We start from the raw sequence: 21,020 nt of genomic DNA on the forward strand, positions 1-21,020 counted from the left end.
AAAAGTGAAAACAAATGTTAAACTAATAGAAATAGTTAAAATACATGTTGGACGTCTATAGCCGTCAAAGGCAGTGAATGTGTTAATGTCCTACTTATTAAATTCTACTTATTAAACTGCTTCCAATATTTTCTTCTCAGGTGAAAAAGAACAGTTCCCCTCCTCTCTCGCTTTACGGACAGTTACTGTGGCGAGAGTTCTTCTACACAGCGGCGACCAACAACCCGCGCTTCGACAAGATGGAGGGGAACCCCATCTGTGTCCGTATCCCCTGGGACAAAAATCCTGAGGCGCTCGCCAAGTGGGCTGAGGCCAAGACAGGCTTCCCCTGGATAGACGCCATCATGACTCAGCTGAGGCAGGAGGGCTGGATCCATCACCTGGCTCGCCATGCTGTGGCATGCTTCCTCACCAGAGGGGACTTGTGGATAAGCTGGGAGGAAGGGATGAAGGTAAGATATAATTGGATGTTAGCCACCACTACTAACAATTGGACCTGTAGGCTTCTTATGAGGTGGTAAATTTTTTTACAAAGAAAGTAGAATTTGACCCGTCTTAGGGCTCTATATTCGTAGACGACACACATTTGACGCATCTAGATTTTTATGCTAGCCTCGTCTTATTTACCAAAGGCGTTTCCTGGAGCACCTGATAATTTGGTGGCATCTTCATTATATTGTTTATATTATAAAAAAAACTGACTACTTCATTTGCCCTGATCGATTTGGTTGAACAGATTGCAAATGCTACTGAAAGGAATGAATATTCAGTAGGAATTTTCTTGGATCTGCAAAAAGCTTTTGACACTATTGATTATTAATTGCTCTTGTTAAAGTTGCATAGGTATGGTAATAGAGGACTGGCCTATGAAGTAGTTATTTAGAAGAACGGTAACAGTTTGTTTATATGAACAACACAAATTCAAAGATGCTTAATGTCACTTGTGGTGTTCCACAGGGATCAGCTCTTGGAACTTTACCTTTTTTTTATATATATTTTAATGATTTACATTTGGTTACCACTTCGTTGAAGGGTGTTTCATTTGCTGATGACACAACGTTGTTGTTTTTTAAGTGGGGATCACCTGAGACAACTCCTGGATATAGTTGAAAATGAATTACAAATTGTTAAGAAATGATTGCAAACAAATTATCACTACATACCAACTGGGAAAACAAAATGCATACTTTTTGGAAATCGGGCATCAAATGAACACAGAAAGATTAAAATGAATGAGGTTGAAATTGATACTGTGACCGAAATTAAATTTCTAGGGGTAATAATCGATAGTAAATTATCTTGGAAATCTCATATAAACTATGTCAAAATGAACATTTCTAACTCTATTGCTCTTTCATACAAGGCACAACATTTTATTAACCAAAACTCCCTTAAAATATGATATTATTCACTCGTAGTTCCATATCTGACTTACTGTATTGAGGTTTGGAGAAACACTTACAAAACAAATACAAATGCAATTTTCTTGTTGCGAAAGAAAGCAATACAAATTGTTAGTCAAAAAACGTTTAGAGAACCAACCAATCCACTTTTTATTCAGTTAAATATACAAAAATTTAATGACAAAGTAAGTCGTAACACACTCCAAATTATGTTTAAATGGACAGTTACCACAAAGTATCCAGACGTTTAAAGTCAGAGACAAAGAATATAATCTCAGAGGATCCATACTATTTAAAAAAAATAAAAATAAAAAATACGTACAAATGTCAAAAGTGTGTCAGTAAAAGGTGTCAATATGTGGAACAACTGTTCTGAAAGTATCAAAACCTGTAGGTCATTCAGTATGATGAAAAAACTTTGTAAGGATGGTATGATAATGAGCTATACTATGGAAAGACAGATCATAGATTTCTTTAGCAGCGTAATGAAGTTGATGTGTGTTGAATGTTTGGTATTCTTTTCCATTGTTCATGATTTCATTTTTCTATTGGATGATCTGTGTTCTAAACCGCACCATTGTACTCTGTATTGTTTTACTGCTGTTAGAATGACCAGGGCAGATGGTCATCCTCTGAGCCCGGTCTGCCTGCCGTTTCTTCCTACAATTGAAAATGAAGTAGGGAGTTTTTCCTTAACACTGTTGCCATTGTGCTTGCTCAGAGGGCACGTGCAAGGTTAGACCTTGCCGTGGAGCGCCTTGTGGCGACTTGTTTAAATTTGGTGATATATAAAATATACAATTATTTAATTATTGATTATTTCTTATTTTGACAAGCTTTTGCTTCTGCCTAAACCCTTTCGGTTGTATATTTATGTATGGGATTTTGGAAGTTTGTCTTGTTTTTGACCATGTTGAATTTTTCATTTGTCAATGAACCGAATAAATATATTTTAAAATCTCATGTACCCCCTGGAGTGCCTTCACGTACCCCCATTTGAAAACCACTGGTTTAGGGGGTGCACACGGACACAAACGATGAGGGTGGAAGGTGGTTCTTACATGATCTGCCTGCGGTGAATTACTTGTAGTTCTTGATAAACAGCGCGCTTCGACCTCCTGCCCTATGTCCTCCCCTATGTCATGGACCTGTGCACCTCTTGCACGCCAATTTTAACGGGAGGACCCGCTTTGATTGCCAATGTATCAAGTCTGCAGCGTTCACGCCCGTTTTTATCTGCAACAAGCCGTGCGCGTCTGCAAAAATACCAAAACCCAGTCCAGCCCGCCCCTGCGCACATTATGCTTGACTTGCACTGGGCATGGCAAATAGAGTCCTTTATGTTCATGCTCACTATATTATTTTGCTTTGTTTCTAAATCTGTAACAAACAAAGCTTAACCAGTGGGTGAAGTCAATTTAGTCCCAACCAGTTTGCTGCATGTGTCAAAAACTGTACAAAAACCAGAGTTAAATTGAAGACAGAGTGGGCGCCATTTTGCATAATTAACATAAATGACATTGTCAGAAGTGTATATCAGGAGCGTACATAAATTCAACACAGAGTAATATTTAGTGAATGAAGCGAAGTGTTTTTGATTTACAGACATGGAAAGCTAATTTCTTTATTTTTCTCTTGAGCAAGTCACTTCAGGTGTATCCAGCTAACTTGTCATTATTGTATGCAGTTGAGTCAGTCCTGCTCACTTCGGTTTGTGGTGCTACAGGTCTTCGAGGAGCTGCTTCTTGACGCCGACTGGAGTGTGAATGCCGGCAGTTGGATGTGGCTATCCTGTAGTTCCTTCTTCCAGCAATTTTTCCACTGCTACTGTCCTGTGGGCTTTGGCCGGCGCACAGACCCCAATGGTGACTTCATCAGGTGGGTCCCTCTCCTGGCACAGGCCGTTGATGTCAGCAAGTATTCAAAAATAGAGTTCCACGTATTAATTTCTCCTCAAGACAGATTATTTCATGTTAGCTTGCTAAACAGCTTCATGTGTATTTCTGGGTTACAAGTGATTTTTTTTCAAGCAGGTTCTTTGTCAGCACTCTCCATAAGTTATTTATGACTACAAACTGAAATTAACAGATGCATAACTACATTGGATTGATAAATGAACTACAGTAACGAGAATGATTATTAGAATCACTAGATTAAAAAAAAAAAAATCCTTACCAGGCGTCTTCAAAGCTTGCTGATTAGCGGATTATTTGAATCACCCGAGGCATCTAAAACTCGCAGGACAGCGGCTCTCGAGGACCAGGGTTACCTATCCCTGTTTAAGACAATCACACTGTCATTGATGTTTAAAATCCATTTCATTTACAAATGGATAAAAAAAAAACTCAAAGTACAGTATCACAACATTGAAAATTTAGGGAGAGTCTTGGTTGGGGGTTCCTGAAAAGGTCAAAGAGGAAGGGATTTTGACCTGGGCCTGTAACAGATTACTGTATATATGCTGCTTAACATTGGTGGTCTCCAACCATCGGTCAGCGGCCCGAGCAGAGGGAGGGGAGGAAGAAAGGCAGGCGTTTTTTTGCTTTTTTTGTTTTTTGCTTGTACGTCAGCCACCTAGCGCATCTATTATTTTCCAAAGGGAAATGGCAATATATGATTGTGAATGACGATATCATGGTGACCAGTTGTGACCATATTATTTACTCGATCGGACACCGCGGAAATGTATTTCCTGGTATCATTCCCCACACACTGTATACACACGTGCATGTGTGTGAGCATCTACATCCTGTTGACACATGCCGGCAAATCGAATGTCTCCCTGTGCTTTCAGACGTTACTTACCTGTCCTCCGAGCCTTCCCTGCTAAGTTCATATATGACCCGTGGAATGCACCCGAGTCAGTGCAAGTGGCCGCCAAGTGTGTCATCGGCGTCCACTACCCGAAACCAATGGTGCACCACGCCGAGGCAAGTCGGCTCAACATTGAGAGGATGAAGCAGATCTACCAGCAGCTGAGCCGTTACAGAGGACTGGGTGAGAATATTTATGATTTTGAATATTGTGAGTACATGAACTCTTTCACATTTTTTGGCATAATCCTGCTAATTTACAGTCAATATGAGTATATGATTGTAAATATGAGAGTCTGAGACCTTTGCCAAACGTAAACGATTCATACATTTTCTGTCGAGTATGTCTGCTGCAATTATTCACTGAGAAATCGAGACAATTTGGGAAATCCATGCAGATCCAAACCCAAATTAAATTTAATCCCAATAGACCTTGTTGCAAACAATGGGCACGATGGTACTTCCAGGTGGTCGAGAGCAAGTGATTACCACTAATCGGAACGGAAAATTCCCAAATCTTAATTATGGTGGAACATGTGGGTGAGAAGGATGTGATAAATAATGGTACAGAGAAGATCGCAAGACTGCCTGCTGCCAGTGTAGTAGCGACTTCTTGAAGGATAAACGGTCAAACCAAAACTTTCATCAGGGCATTGCACTGGTTGTCTTTGAATCATTTTAGCAAAAACATAATGGCTAACCTGCTAGCTAATGCCACCTCTACAGTGCACTACCCATTTCATTGTCAAGAGCAACAGAAAAGTCAATTAGCAACTGACGTTGAATGATAATGTTAACTCATTTAATGCCAGTCATTTGCACTACTAACAACCCCAGAGCACCACTGATCTTTGAGAATTTGTAATTTTTTAACCCACAGAATATTGTGTTCCATGATCATTTTTATATTGAATCTACCAAATAAAAGGATAGACCACCAGAAAAGTTACAATGATCCGTTCTCTATTGATCGGCAGGAAAACATTGGTAAATTTTAAGAAATTCAAGCGCCCCAAATCTGGAGTCAAAGATTATATCGGTCTGCACTTTTGACTCAGCGCTGTGCTAATCATTGATAACCACTCTGATCATTCAATTCTAAATATTTGTATATGTCTTTCAGGCCTACTAGCATCCGTTCCATCCACCAACGGCAACGGAAATGGAGGAATGATGGCCTACTCTCCTGGAGAACAACAGCCGGGGACCAACAGCAACAGCAGCAGCAACAACAGCAACAACAACAGCAACAACAACAACGCTCACCACAGTAAGTGCACAGACACTGTGTTGACACCGCCCATATGAAAAAATTCTAAATGATTTATATATGACAAGCATCATATATTCCTTAAATAAATTGAGTAGAATTATCCTTATAAGGACTGTATATGTCATGTAAAATTTCTGTGCAATTATGGCCCCTTTCATACCAAAAAGAACCCATAAATCATATATGGGATTTTCAAACTCTTATGTAAATATTACAAGTTCTGCATATGTTTTATATATGAAATCTAAAATGTTTTATATATGATACAAGTAACTATTTAACAAAATGCATATATGAATTTTATAGAAATGTATGAAACTTGATATAAATCACCTGCGATTGGCTGGCAACCAGTTCAGGGTGTACCCCGCCTACTGCTCGAAGCCAGCTGGGATAGGCTCCAGCACCACCGCGACCCTTGTGAGGAACAAGCGGTTAAGAAAATGGATGGATAGTAAATCACTTACATTTAATATCTACAAACCCAATTCCAAAAAAGTTGGACCACTATACAAATTGTGAATAAAAACTGAATGCAATAATGTGGAAGTGCCACATTTTTATATTTTATTCAGAATAGAACAAAGAGAACAGGTCAAAAGTTTAAAGTGAGAAAATGGATCATTTTATGGGAAAACTATGTTGATTTTAAATTCCATGGTGTCAACAAATCTCCCAAAAGTTGGGACAAGGCCATTTTCACCACTGTGAGGCATCCCCTCCCCGTCTGTAAACGTCTAGGGATCGAGGAGACAAATTTCAAAATAGGAATGCTGTCCCATTCTTGTCTAACACGCGTCTCTCTAACTATTTAACTGTCTTGGGCTTTCTTTGTTGCACCTTTTATGATGCGCTGTAGAAGTGAAAGAAGTGGACTACAGGCTGGCCATTTCAATACCCGCATCCTTTCCTAAATTTTGGCACCATGAAATTTACAATCAACATATTTTCCCCTTAAAATGATACCTTTTCTCAGTTTAAACTTTTAACCTGTTATCTATGTTCTATTCTGAAAAAATATATTGAAATTTGGCACTTCCATATAATTACATTTAGTTTTTATTCACAATTTGTATAGTGTCCCAACTTTTTGGGGAATTTGGGTTTGTAATTCTAGTCAATTATTTCTAAGTAATTTAGGACATTTATATATGTTTTTAATATGTTAGTAACACTCTTAAAAGATTGCCATGACAGGGATTCGATCGAGAGTAACTTGATCCAAAGTGTGAGAACCGAACCACTGAGCTATCCAGCCACATTGTAGGTTGGCTGTTGTAAAGACATAAGCCTGTCATTAAGTTTTTCTAATACACGGACTGAGAAGGACCGTCTGCTTGGTCCGTTTATTTTGTCCAGGCTTCACACTACTAATAATAACTGAAATGTTTACCCAAACTTTAACAGTCCAGTTTTTGCAGGGAAGTCTCTTCTGAGAGTGTAAATGACTTCATGTGCCCAAATTACTTTTGTTCAAATGTCAATGTTTCCTGCGACAAGCAAGGAGAAAGAAAAGAGGAGAAGTGCCCGTGCAAATTAATTACAATCTCTGCAGTTTTAATATGTAACTGCTACATTGGACACAATTTAACACTGAAAATATTAAGATTACACTTCAGGAGTTAAAATCAACTCCCAAAAATCCACAAAGTCCACAACAATATCTTGACATACTATTGTTACAAAAAAATATATTTTGTTGCATTGTAATAAAAGTGTGAGAATATGAAAGTGTGTTTTTAAGGTTAATAAAACCAAAATACATGTAATTCATAAATGCATTTCGTGAATATTTGACTTTTCATTGTATTTATCTTGATTTATCAAAGAGCAAATATAGTTGGTTGTCTAAAAACCAAAATACAAAATATCCAAACTCTTACGTAAATATACTTAAAAACAGATGTGCTCATTGGATGTCACCATTCACCACTAGTTGGCATTTATGATGGCATGCCATATATCATTTGCACAAGAAAACATGTATGAACATTAGTAGCATAATTATATGGCAAACATGATATATAAATTGTATGCATTTTGTATATGGGTGTTTTGCGGCATATATGATCCACATGTAATTCATAAAATTCATATGCAATCTGTAGAAAACTTTTTCATATGGGCGTTTCCTGGACGTCAACCCGCTTCAATCTTCCTCTTCCCTGCTATTCTAGTTCCTGGAGTGTCAGGCGGCTCTGTCGCTAAGGGCAATGGCAGCGGGAGCATCCTTCTCAACTTTCACAGCAAGGAACAGTCGGGGCAGCGACTACAGCCAATGGTGCCGCAGCACGGTGGGTCGACACAACCGAGTTGGACGACTTTGTTTCCCAGCCCTACACTTCACAGTAATTGTCGAGTCATAAACATAATTGGTAGTATAAAAATTATAATGGAAGCATTTTTGAATGGGTTATGTAGTTCCTTAGTGTACCTAAATTAATAATACTAAACAAAAAGTCCTAAACAAAAAACAGGTTTCAAAACTCAAAATTTTACCTCAGCACTAGTGTACAATAGTGCAAACAAACGCAAAAATCTAAAAATCAAATCAAAAATATGGTTACTGATCTTATACATTTTTAACTCTGTACATTTCTCCTGGCTGAGTTAGTGTGTGTTTTCTGTGCAGCTGTTATATTATTTTCCATGGAGTTCTGGTGTTTTGCTGTTCTATATTTCGGGTTAGCTTAGCAGTTAGCCGTGATTCGCCATCTTTCCCTGTTCTGTTTTCTTGCTTGGTGAGTTGCCTAATTAGCTACTTCTTGTCCTCCTTTCACGATAACGATTCTTGTCAGAAGTGTAGCTTCTTGCCGCCTTAGAGGTGAGGATTTGTGATTTAGAGGAGCAGTTTCCAACAATATAAGGAGAGTGGTTAGCTGTGCTAGCTAGCCAGCCGCAGCTCCTGCCTAGTGCAGCGCAAGTTAGTTTAGGATGAGAGACGATTCCACATAGACGCACATATGGCTGGCAGCTCCTGTGGCTCTATAAGCAGATATGTTATTATTGTGATGTTTGGATATCGTTGCATCCCTACTGATAATAGATCCATATAAAACTGTGTTGACCTTGCAGGAAACAATATATTTCGATTTTCAGTTAGCTTTATAAAAGATGCTGCTGACCCTAGGAAATTTGATATTGAGCTCTCTGAAGTTTTTTTAGAATTTTAAAACATATATGATGATTGTCTAAGATTTTTTTTTTCTTGAAAAATTTACATTTTGCAAATTTGAAAGGTTGTTCAATAAACATATGTTTTAAAGCATTCCAACAAAGGTAAGAGTTGGAATTTATATTTAAAAAAAAATTAATGCCAATATTTCTTACTGAAATTAAATATCGGCTCCAGATATCGGTTATCGGTCTCCTTGGCTAGTAATAATTGGTATCGGTATCGTCCCTAAAAAAAACTAGTAAGTAGTAAGCTTTGATGTTGTCTTGCAGGTTACCATGCAGTACCAGAAAACAACACAGTGGTCACCAATAGCCGACTGCATCATGAGTTTGCTGTGCCTCGGCAACCAGGTAGGATGTTGGTACATACTGAAGGAAATCAACATTGACTATAATGGTGACTGATAAAAGTATTTTTACTGGTAAAAGTATTATCACTTGTACTCTTCTGTGGTGGTAAAATTCCGGAACATTTGGTCACATTATGGTTTGATATTCCAAAAGAATTTAAGATCACTTTTATTTTCTCCTTTTCATCTTCTCTGTTCCCTTTCCCTCCCCAATTTTTTTATCTTCAGCACTTTCTCACATCAGAGGCGGCATCACAGGAAAACGCGAACGGGAGACGGAACGTGAGGGTTCGGGGGAGGAAGACCCGTCGTCCTGCTCAAGACACAAGATGCTGAGGCAGAGTGCACAGGTCAGTTGGGAGAGTGCAGGCCATTTGTCACCTGTGACATCTACGACTCAACTCATGTGGAATCAGAATACCTAAATGGAAGTTTCATCCTTAACTTTCCAGCTGCTCCACAAATTCTTCTTGTGGAACCAATTCAACAAAGTGTCCTAAGATTTTACACGAACAACAAGTGGCAACCTGATCAGATGACAGTTAAGATACAGCATGTCTACGAACAATGTTCAGTGGGTTTTAACTCATTCACTGCCATTGACGGCTATAGACGTCAAAAATCAATTTGAACTATTTCTATTAGTTTAACATTTTTATTCCACTTTTGTTAACAAGAAACTTAGAATTTTTGTTATTGTACATTTAGAACAGATATAAAATTTGTGATTAATCGTGAGTTAACTAGTGAAGTCATGCAATTAATTATGATTAAAAATTATAATCGCCTGCCGCTCCTAGTTTTTAATAATCTTTCTTTTTTGGAATCTCGTCAGGCGATTACATTTTTTAATTGTAATTAATTGCATGACTTCAATAGCTAACTAAAAATTTTACATCTGTTCTAAATGTACACTATTTTTTTTCTAGGTTTTGATACTCTTAACAAAAGTGGGGGAAAATGTTAAACTAATAGAAATAGTTCAAATGAATTTTTGACGTCAATGGCAGTGAATGAGTTAACATGTTGCGCGTTGTACAGTTAAATTAGAGCTGGGTGATTAATCTTTTTTTGTATTGATTTGTGAGTTTATTTTTCCTTTTAATAGTTTCCATAGTTCAAAGCATTAACAACACTGCAAACAGAGAGGATCTACTTTACAAAAGCAGTCAGTATTTACAACATGGCGCTATCTTTAACTCTTTAACAAAACAGCAAGATGACGATTTAAACAAACAAGTTTAACCCATTACAAAAAAACAACACCACCTTGATAGGTGTTTCTATTGTAGCATTTAAGTTTAAGTATTTGTAAGGGGCGGAGGTTGTTGCTGTGCCAACAATTATTTATAGCCAGGCCGCCACGCGTGGGAGTGGGGACTTCTATGCAAAGTGCTGTTGCTGTGCTTGACAGATCCAAAACACTATCCATGGAAAACAGTGGTGGTGTTCGCTCGTGTTTTCCATGAGAAGAAGAAAAGGGGACTCGCTGGAGTCGCCAATTTTTAGTTCTAAAATGTTGACATTTCACATACAATGCTTAATGTACAGTATGTACGGGTTGTTAGTGTAGATGTTTCTGCGAGATAAATCTAATGCCTAAAACATTGGAAGGAACCACATTAGTGCAAATCTGGATAAATGTGCACATTTGTACAACACTTTGTATTATATTTGATTATTATCAGTATCTTGTTTCCATCACACCTAACAAGGTGCAATTTCAACAGATAGCTACAATTTTCGATTACATGAATCCTCACACGCATTTTTCTTCAGGATACATTTGTACACATTATATTCTGTCAAACTGGAACGGAACATGAAATGGACCAATATGCAACTTGTATAAGATGTATAAATTGGCGTTACTTGGCTGACAATGCACTGTGGTAAGCTAGTATAAATTGAGACATAGAATAGGGTGGAAGAAATGAATAGAAAAAGCTAAACTTTGAAATATTAATGAAGTTACCAAAATTCAAATGTGGAAATCAGATATTTTTGCCTGTTGCATTGCAGTTGAAGATTTTCTAAGCCTATGTTTAATTTTATCATTTTTGCTTGTCCTGCTTTGTGTTCTGCAGACCACCTGAAAGGATGCATCGCACGAGGTCCTCCGTACCGCACACATTCTCAGTCGGAAACTCTCAGGGTGAACACAGAGGTGAAAATGTGATTCAAGGCTCGGATTTACCAAGGGAGTCTGGTTGACCTCTGACCTTAGTAGCTTACAGACCTGCCAAAAAGCCTCAACAAACAAATCGCACCTATTTATTTGTAATAGAACTAAAGCCAAAAAAAATAGAACTAGAATGAAAATCTTCATTTGTGGGAGCACCGAGTAATCATTTTTGCGTCCGCTTGTCAATATTTATTTATAGAAAAGAGCTTTTCATGCATATTTCACACTCAGAACATAATTCATCCTGGTTGCATCTAGCACAGGTGTCAAACTTAACTCTTTGACTGCCAGACGTTTTCAGAAAACGGGTGCCGTGGGTGCCAGCCGATTTAAGCATTTTTGACTGATCTTTCAAGGTCCACAGAAAATTATGTGTTTGGACTATGGAAACACACATACTACCAAATGAAAAATTGTACTCTCATCTTTCATCAGAAAAAAAAGTTTGTTTCTACCTTATTCTGTTTTTCAGTAATCAACAATAGAAAATGGTTAGTTTCACCTCTGTTTTGAAAAAAACGTCTTTTAACGTCTTTGGCACTCCTCCATATGATTTTACTAAACGTTATTTAACGTTTTTGGCAGTGAATGAGTTAAGGCCAAATTGTCTCCACTTTGAATAACATTAAGGTTTTGCAAACATTTTTTCTTTTTATAGCCAATCCCTCTTTTAAAATAATTTGAAAAAAAGAGTCAAACTTTGTTTTAGTAGTAGTAGTTATCCATCTATCTGTTATGTATGTATGACTGTATGAGGCCATCATACATTTATATGGGTTCAGTCACAATAGCCCTCCGAGGGAAACCATAACTACGATGTGGCCCATGACTGAAATGAGTTTGACACCCCTGCGGTGTTATGGTGATGGAATCATCGCAGTTGAATTATGTTTTAATAATAATGTATTGTGTTGGCAGCTAAAAGCAACATTGGGTTACGAATGGCAACACACAGTTTCCATTGGTGACCTTGAAAAGCTGCTTACAATGTGTTTGTGTAGTTTAGCTAATCGGATCAGATATTTATTAAAAAAAAAAAAAAAACAGAGAGAGAGAGAGACATGCCAGCTATTGATAGACAAGACTGTATATCAGATCTGGGCAAAGTACAGCTCAGGGGGGCGGCCCGGCCTTTGTATCTGATTGGCCCTTACAGAGACCATGGAGTCCAAAATACAATGTAAAATATATGATGCTTTTATTTTGAAAATTGTGCTATTATTTTATGTATCTATGTGGATGTTACAAGCGAGGTAGCGAGCCGAGCAAGAGCTACGACTTGTCTGCAATGTTGCCAACTTAGCGACATTTTCACTATATTTAGTGACTTTAAACTATTTTTCCCAAAAAGAATATTAAAATAACAATACAAATCAACAGTTTTAGATACTCTATTGGGTATATTATTATTATTAAGTCATCACTGTCCATAAGATTATACTTCCCATGGGAGTCCTGACTAGAAGATGTCTAAATGCATTAAAAATAATACAGACAAAGTTGAGGTTCACATATTGGCTTGGCCCCGACCTCAAACCAAATTTTTGGAACCCTTAAAAAAAAAAAAAAGTTATGAACTTTTGCCAACTCCCGGTGATGTCATTTTCAAGTGAGCATCTGCATTTTTGTTGATCTTTGCCGTGTCACATTTCCACCTCAGTGGTTCCCCTGACGTTGCTAAAACGTTGTGAAGACCAGCGACACTTGAGCCTGTGCAACATTTTCGGCGACACGAAATGCTTCGCAGTCCCCCCACTTGCTAAGATCTTTTCAAGGACGAGGGTCATCTCCAAGGCCCCATTTTTTTTCCTACTGTTTCATATAAAATAACCATCAAAAAAAGAAATAAAAATAAAGACAATTTGTGTTTGAAGCAAACATTCCTCACAACCAAGTCCAACCACCCGATGAAGGACGTCAACAAGGCGACTTTGTGACAATTGACGTCCTGAGTTTGTTGCAAACTTTTGGAATGGTGCCTGAATTCAACTAATAACCCTCACAAACATGGCTGACATTGGGTACCTGGACGGTCTGTGAATACATCGGAAAGTCCGCCGCTGTGCTTCGGAATCAAACCCGAGAATGTACGCATTTCACCTTCTAGGATGCAAGCGGATGTTTATACTGCACAAAACGTGCTTCATGGTCATTTAGCGGGATGTTTCAACAGGTCTACTTGGAGCACCAATCTGCAGTCAGGTAGGGGGAAGGGGTGTGGGGGTGTGGGGGTGTGGGGGGGATACATTGGATTCATAGGCCAGCGCCTACAATAAAATGTGTGTGCGCTGCCCGGGCCACAGTTTTGTTTGTTTCACAGTTCAGATTGAGTGTGTCTGTAACAGTACTCCAGAAGCCAACATGGGCCAAAAGCATTATGGTTTTATTCAAGTCAGGTTTGTTTCCATACTGTACATAGTATAATTATTGATCCATATATTCAACACTGAATGTTCCAACCCACAAACCCTTTTTGACTGGTGGTTTGTTTCCATTGTATCCCAAAGATGCAGATTGGGGCAGCAGATCATGTGGTGACTCGCAGACTATTTTGGGTTTTTTATTGAGTTGAAGACACTATCTCTTTTTGGAGGAGGGGGGAGCAAGGTGGGCGTCAAACTATTGTGTATCTGTATAATAATTCTGTGTTCTCTTGAGGATTGAAACGGTTTGTTTTTGTAGCTTTGATCACATTGAAAGAGAAAGTAAATGTTTTTCTTTGAGTTTTGTCATCTTGCGGCCCAGTATGGCACAACGGTGGAGGAATGACGTTGGCGTCCATTTCATTTCACCGGTGGCCTTATTAGTGTCTCGCCTGAAATGAGCTGGAACGTGGTGACGTGCAATTCTTCCGCCGATGCCATCGATCGACTGTGTCTGTAAACTGGCGCTTGTTGTCTGTCCAGCCTCGTGATGTGTAAGGCCTTGTTTGTGATTGATTGCCATCATGACAGCAAATAAAACATGGTTTTGACTTGACATTTGAATTCTTTAGGAACGTTTGCGCCATGTCATGACAAACTGCTCCATTGGTTTTTTTTTTACTGAGGTGCATTCTTTGGGTTATGAATTCAGCAATTAGCCCATTTTTTCCCCCCCAAGATGTCGTCTTGATAAAATAAGCTTTCGCTAAGACCAAGAGAGGTGAATCTGTAGCCAATTAGTATTTAAAAAAAAAAAAAACAGCCATAGCTAGTTATGTGTATGTGTCATGGGTCACCACTTATGGCATTGAAGGCCCCGCCGGTGTCATGGTAACACATAGAAACTGAATTTTGATTGGACAAGAAAAAATCAAACACACACTGCTGGAAGCTGGGCAGCCAAGACATTTCAATATACAAAATATATCGGGAAGAATAATAACGAATGTTGAGATTAAAGACAAACATTGTTGCCCCTGTAAAACATTTTTCTTTTATCTCACAAGTCTGGCAGCGGCAACATTTTTAAAGTCAAATCTGCTTGTTCTAATTTTGGAGAAAGAACCCCAATGTTTTTGAACATCATCTACTTTTTAAGTTGCTCAAAGTTGGTTATGTCACATCTTTACTCATTGCACCTCAGCGGGTCACAGCTCGGACTTCCCCTTTTTCACATGTTGTAAATTCCTGAGGGAAGACCGGTGACTCCCTCATTATTACCTGGAATCCCTGACACACTCTGTCATACACACACACACACACACCAGCACATACACATGGAAATCAGGCCAATGTGAGTCTGCGCTGTTTGCCTCCAAACAAGAGTGTTGCTAGCTGACTCACAGCAAACGCCTGAATCCTGAAAGATTATTAAGAATTCGGGGCGTCGAGCGCTTAAAATTTTTAATCATAATTAATCGCATGACTTCACTAGTTAACTCACAATTAATCACCAATTTTATATCTGTTCTAAATGTACAATAAAAAAGTATAGGTTTTCATACTCTTGTTAACAAAAGTAGAAACAATGTTAAACTAATGGAAATAGTTCTAATTAATTTTTTACGTCTATAGTCGTCAATGGCAGTGAATGAGTTAAAATGTAGCTAATTCAATAACACCAAAATAGAACATTTGGTTCATATATTTCATATTTTGGTTCTTCTGGAGGTACAGCAATACCAAAATGAATCCAGGAAGCTCATGTATGATAGTAATTATCGTTAGTATTATAAACGTGAGATGCAGTTTCAGTTCATTTTCATTTTTTTCATTTTTCACAAAAATGTTTTTCCAATTTTTGTTTTATTCTTCATTAAAGGTACAGCGTGTGTATTATAATAGAATGCAACAATTTTGAGGCGCACGCACTACGTGTCTCAGAGAGACCACACTTGGCAAGCCTACCACCAATTAGTAGCAATTATTATTTGGATTGAGCGAGCGAGCGACCAACCCAGCGAGAGATATTGAGTTGGCTGGGTGAGTAATTAGCCCGGCAAGCAGAAATTAGCCAGAGCGGCTAACATGAACGGCTAGCGGGAGAAGCTAGTAAACGCTAGCAAGAACAAAGCAGAGGGATACAGGCGGCGGAAGCCTGAATCATGGGACGCGACGACAACCACATGTGGAAGGTAAATGGCGCTCGACCCGTTGGGTCCATTGCTAGTTGCAAGCATCACCAGGGCTAAATTAGTTAGCGAAGTTCTTCTCCTTCGGGTATCCGTACCAGAAAGATGGCAGAGAAACACGTCAGCCTCCTGTAATTAGTGATAACAAGACCTGTGATTATATTTAAAAAATGTACATTGATGTGATCAAATCAATAGTGTTTTTTTCAAATGAGTGATCTAACCTAAGACCAGCATGAACCATTTGAAAATAAAATCAGAACAAAGCCTAGTATCATAAAATGTAACATTGTTTCTCATTCATCCACCCATTCTCTACAGTGGTTGCCCTTATTAACGTCATGCGTAAGTGCACACTGGTTGCCTGTCAATCAACCATTATCATACCATTAGCCAATACACCTTCATAAGTATAGAGAATTTCTTGGATGAAGCTAACACGCTTGGTGAGAGAAAACCGTTGCAAACACAGGGAACAAGCTTACGTCACACAGCAGGGCCGGACACAGAGCTCCAGAACTGTGAGGTAGACATACGATCCTCTGTTCTACCAATGTGTTCCTGTATGTGAATTAAACATCATTTATAAAGATTTATTGATCCAGAGGTATCTACAAATTACCTACCGCAAGCTAGGCATGCATGATTAAGTATGTTGAGAATACAACATACCGTAGCAGTAGCCGAAGTGTATTATCTAATAGGACCCCAACTAGCTTGAGCATCTTGATTACGTGTACCTGCATAATCAATAAGAAGATAAAAAAAACTCAGACACAATCTGCTTCTTCCTCAGGTCATTGAATCGGTGGAGGCTGGTGTCTGTGGATCTCACTCTGCTTCGTCTGTCCTTCCTTCCTTCCTTTCCTCAGTCTCTCCTTTGGTCTCTTGAGGACTCCCTGATTTGTTGGAATTTAGATGTTTCTGGGGTTGGTGAAGGACTCTGGTTGGTGGCCTGGTGGGTGGTGTCTGGTCGGTGCTGGATTTCATTTTCCTTTCTTTTCTTTGGTCCTTCCTCGGGTCTCCTGACGGCCTCATGACTCTGGCTGGAAGTGTTTGGTTTAGGTGAACGGTATGGGATTTTTTAATAGGTTTGAGGTGAACTAATAAATACACACTCACACACGCACACACGCACACATACTCACCCACATACAAAAGAAAACAACAAAAAAAGAGAGAGCAATGATGATGACATGTGAAATCGGTAAAATTACTGAATGAACAATACTGAGCTCTCCAGAAAAAAAAAATATATATATATATATATTAAAAAAAGAAAAGAAGATAAAAGTTGCTTTGGATTGTGGAACCATAACCCACCCTCCTGTGGTCAGTTCTCCATGCAAATGCATGTCGGCGTCACGGGCATGGAAGGGTATATAAAAAGAAGCAACTGCCTGGTCAGACAGCCATTCGATGTTTGTACGTCTAATCGGTTCTAATCTTTTAAGAATCAACTATTCTGACATCAACATGACTGCCAGCGTAACTATGGTGAGTACAGAGCCTTTTTTGTTTTGTTGGTACGAGCTTTTGCTTTGGAGTCGAGAAACAATGCTAAAAATCTAGCTAGGTTTTCAGTCATCCTTATGTTGTTATGTTGTTTGAGTCATTGACGTTTTGGGTGAAATTTCGAGGTGAAAGGTACTATTGCAAGGCTTTAAGCGGCCACTGAGTCTTATCAGTAGGTTGCAACAGAGAGACTACAAGAGTCACAGAATGGCCTAGTAATTGAAATGGGTCAAACGACTGTTGTGGATTTTGCCTTTCACATCCTTGTTCGAGAACAATAAGTTTTGCAAAAAAAACAACTGTAACATTAAACAGTTGAATATGTGCAAAGTTTAAAAAGTTAAACGTTTAGAAACTGTTAAGTTAAATTCACTTAGGTTATTTGCTTTTTAGGTTTGCCCTGACCTGAATATTTCTAACTTTTTGTGGCTAGTGTATTTTGGGTTCAAAACCCTTAAAAAATTTGCAAGGGGTACTTATATATTTAGAAAATATGCTTCACAAATTGTTCTTAGTGGTAAACAACAAGAAATAATGCGGAAGGACATCTTGCATACTCGGGCCGTTGCATGGAGATATAGGCAAATATTGTTAGCTAGCAAACATTATCTGCTAGCCGACACTGAGCGGAGTAAGGTGACTGATTTGGTTTTAGTCAAAGCTGCCATTGCAAACGCTTTATTAACCCTAACCCTGAAATTATAGAAAACAACCTTGACCATCACCTCAGCTGTGTACTGTCTGTAGTGCTATTTGAATGTGTAGCGGGTATCCCATTGTGCCTCCAATGGATCCTGCAACGCATAGAGAAAAAAATAGCACAGGTCCAGTTTTTGTTCGTTCAAAAAACTAAAAATAACAAGTCAGCTCCATTCCAGTGTTATCGTTTTGCATAAATTTGAATGCTAATACTCAGCTAGCTTTTATGCTACATATGAACTCTCAAGGGATTATACTGATGATGCGACTCTTGTGCTTTTTATTTACGTTTTCTTTACTAGGGTTTCCAGCTGTTACTGGTCGTACTGGGGACGGTGTGCAGCTCACCTGTGTGTCCAAACAAGTGCACGTCTACACAAAAACTTCAGCACACGCACTTCCGACATGTGTCAGATTTGGGAGGTTCTTCGGTTGCTCCCTGGGAACTGACGTGAGTTGGATTTCTTGCTACTGACACCAGACAAAAAGTTCACTCAAGGAGCTAATCCTAGAACTCAAATCAAGGGCCTAGAAGAGTCTCTGGACCTTTTTATGCCATTCAGTTCAGTTCAAGGCACTCACTAAGGAATTCGACCGAATGAGCCCCAATCATAAGCAGGTGTTCTCGACAGACACAGATGATGTTAAATTGTCAAGCTTTTGTTGACTTCCTCTTAAAGGTTTTATCTTGAAAAAGGGGCCTGTTCAAAATAATTGTTCACAGATCTTATTCCTATTAGTGTTTTAGGTGGTTTAATGATAAATTCAGGGATCTAAAAACCCCAGTGTCGTTGGTGTCTTCATAAAGTTCCATTTCATTGCAGGTGGGATTCTACTGAAGGTCGGGAGCCTGAGAACATCGAGCATGCTGTCTGCAAGAACTGCACTGTGGCGCATATGGTCGCCAAGCCCATCTACATCCAGATTTTGGTCTACAAAAGAATCCGCAACAAGCCGAACGATATCTGGTGCAAGTGTCCTTACGAGCTGGCTGTGGGATGCACTTGTGTTACCACGCAAAAGGAATGACCTTCACATGGGGCACAAGACCTGCTGTTCTCCTTACTGTACTCTAGTAGGACATTTCCACATCCCGTTTTCCACCAAGCATTGTGGTCCGACTCACTTTGGTACGGTTTGCATTTCTCTGTGTTGTGATTGTAGAGGGTTCCGAAATATCCCACTGTTAATCATTCTTACGCAGTAGTATGGTACTATTCGCTTGTCTCCATCGAATCGTCAACGGGGAATTGTTCACGTAGAATGGGAAGAAAAAGTGCACTTCACTAAATATACAGGTAGTGCATTACAGCGGAGAGGGGAATGTTTCCGTCAGGTGTTTACAGACATCAGATGTTTACGGAGTTAGCGAGTTGCTATAAAGCCACGCTATGTTTGCAGCTGCTGCATCTTCATTCTCCAAGATTGCGAAATGTTACGTCCGGCAAATTGACTTAATGAACAACTTGGTCGAAATGTGACTTCCATAACATAGCAGTTATGGTTTTCAACGGTTCTCCTTATAGAGAGGAAGATTATAGTTACTATTATTTTTTATTTATTTATTAATATTTAAGTCAGTTGATTCATTTCAAGACTTATAAAGGTGAAATGAAATTATTGGTTTTGGAGAATACTCCAAGTTAGAATCCCCCATGCTGGCTTCTAAAAATTGAAAGTGGTTTCTGTTGGTGGATAAAGGCCAGCCTGAAGACAAAATGTGTCTTATGACTTATGTCTATGATGGGAGGGAGGGAGGGAGGTTGGTAGGGTGGGGGTAGGAGTGGGGGGGGGGTCTTCAGGTCTACAAGCAGTCCAACAAAACTTATAGTGGGGGTGACACCCAGTGGGATCACAATGGTGGTGGAGCGGATGAAAATGGACATTATTTGAGAAATAAATCAGTGCTGATGAAACCTGTTGTGATAGTGTGCTCCCTGCAATACTCTTAAAACAACTTCCATTTTGAGGAAGAAGAAATAAATCCAGTACCAGAATTTGATTGAGATCTGGCTCAAAGCAGGCCTTTTCCTGCTAAACATTGCCACTACACCCAAGACATATATTGAAAAAAAATAAAATTCCAATATGAATAAAGCACACTTTTGTACATCTTTATTTTATTGATTATTAAATTGCATCTTTATTTTGAAAGAAATGAACTAGTTATTCATGTATCTGGTTTGGTGTAACAGGAGACTCTCAGTAAGCACTTGTACTCCAGTCTGAGTAGAAAGTTCAAGATTAGCAGAAAGACACCACAAAAACTCCCAAGTTTGGGAATCTACCATTTAACTACTCGGTTGAGCTAGAGAGCAGTATCTGATTTAACAAATATAAAGCAATTTGAGAAACAAGTATTAGTTCCTACCTGAATAACTCTTTGAGGATGTAGTGTTGCCATTTAGCAATACGGAGTGATAGACAAAAAATGAATCTATGGAATTCCTACACAATGCATTGATCCTAAAATGGGCAGAGAATAAACCAATTTATCCTGTGAATAAATTATATATATACTTGGTCTAGCTGACACAAGAACACAAACGACCATTCCTATTGGCAAACTCAGGTCTACAAAGCCAAACCCAGCACCTCCAGGCTACTCTGTGCGTCCATGGTAGAAAGATGTAGTTTTACAATCTGTAGATTCTGCAATGTCATATAATTGAACTCAAGTGTACAGTCGGAAGCTGTAGTGGTATGTTTAGAACACAATGGTGTTGCTAATGCTACAAATGGTCAAAGCTGGCATCCGCCGGTGCCCATGACACACATGTTGCACAACAACCATGGATTGGTCACACTGACCACACGGACTCCCATTGGGAGGTGAGCATGTGCAGTACCTACAAGTACTGATAATTCTTACACAAAAGGTTCAAACATGAACTGGATTTAGTTTAAAAAGTGACTTCCATGGTCCCTTGTTTTCTATCCATCCTTACTTCAGATGTTATAGTTGCACAGCTGGAACCGAGTCTCTTCATGGCTATTCTAATTATCATACATCTGCTCACGTATCAGAAGGGGATTATTAGTTTTCTTAA

At 38.9% G+C, this 21,020-nt stretch overlaps 2 protein-coding genes across 4 annotated transcripts in view; both read left to right on the forward strand.

Annotated features, from left to right (window-relative positions):
- LOC144060958 (cryptochrome-1-like) overlaps nucleotides 1-14,180 on the forward strand; it is a 28,376-nt gene extending 14,196 nt beyond the window's left edge. The window contains exons 8-15 of the mRNA XM_077580937.1: nucleotides 141-452; nucleotides 3,130-3,281; nucleotides 4,198-4,400; nucleotides 5,340-5,486; nucleotides 7,667-7,783; nucleotides 8,937-9,017; nucleotides 9,245-9,366; nucleotides 11,104-14,180. Of these exons, the coding sequence (XP_077437063.1) occupies nucleotides 141-452; nucleotides 3,130-3,281; nucleotides 4,198-4,400; nucleotides 5,340-5,486; nucleotides 7,667-7,783; nucleotides 8,937-9,017; nucleotides 9,245-9,366; nucleotides 11,104-11,112 (1,143 nt within the window). The 3' untranslated portion in view covers nucleotides 11,113-14,180. The remainder of the gene's footprint in view (nucleotides 1-140; nucleotides 453-3,129; nucleotides 3,282-4,197; nucleotides 4,401-5,339; nucleotides 5,487-7,666; nucleotides 7,784-8,936; nucleotides 9,018-9,244; nucleotides 9,367-11,103) is intronic.
- A 1,314-nt stretch (nucleotides 14,181-15,494) lies between these two features.
- LOC144057539 (uncharacterized) lies at nucleotides 15,495-19,689 on the forward strand. Of its 3 annotated transcripts, XR_013295286.1 has the most exons (4): nucleotides 15,495-15,759; nucleotides 16,553-17,253; nucleotides 18,273-18,421; nucleotides 18,795-19,689. XR_013295286.1 is itself a non-coding variant. In XM_077575231.1 (3 exons), exons 1-3 carry the CDS (start codon nucleotides 15,730-15,732, stop codon nucleotides 18,997-18,999), a joined length of 384 nt encoding a protein of 127 aa, XP_077431357.1. In that variant the 5' UTR covers nucleotides 15,495-15,729; the 3' UTR covers nucleotides 19,000-19,689. The 3 variants fall into 3 exon arrangements, 1 of the variants encoding a protein (XP_077431357.1); XR_013295285.1 differs by having other exon boundaries at nucleotides 16,553-18,421; XM_077575231.1 differs by lacking the exon at nucleotides 16,553-17,253.
- Nucleotides 19,690-21,020: the final 1,331 nt, after the last annotated feature.

This window comes from Vanacampus margaritifer, chromosome 1, assembly GCF_051991255.1.
Source record: "Vanacampus margaritifer isolate UIUO_Vmar chromosome 1, RoL_Vmar_1.0, whole genome shotgun sequence".
NCBI classification, from domain to species: Eukaryota; Metazoa; Chordata; class Actinopteri; order Syngnathiformes; family Syngnathidae; genus Vanacampus; species Vanacampus margaritifer.

Coding starts and splice junctions, on each gene's coding strand:
- LOC144057539 (XM_077575231.1), top strand. CDS start 15,730: ATGGGACGCGACGACAACCACATGTGGAAG. Junction 15,760..18,272: donor ACGACAACCACATGTGGAAG/GTAAATGGCGCT, acceptor TTTCTTTACTAG/GGTTTCCAGCTGTTACTGGT. Junction 18,422..18,794: donor GTTGCTCCCTGGGAACTGAC/GTGAGTTGGATT, acceptor ATTTCATTGCAG/GTGGGATTCTACTGAAGGTC.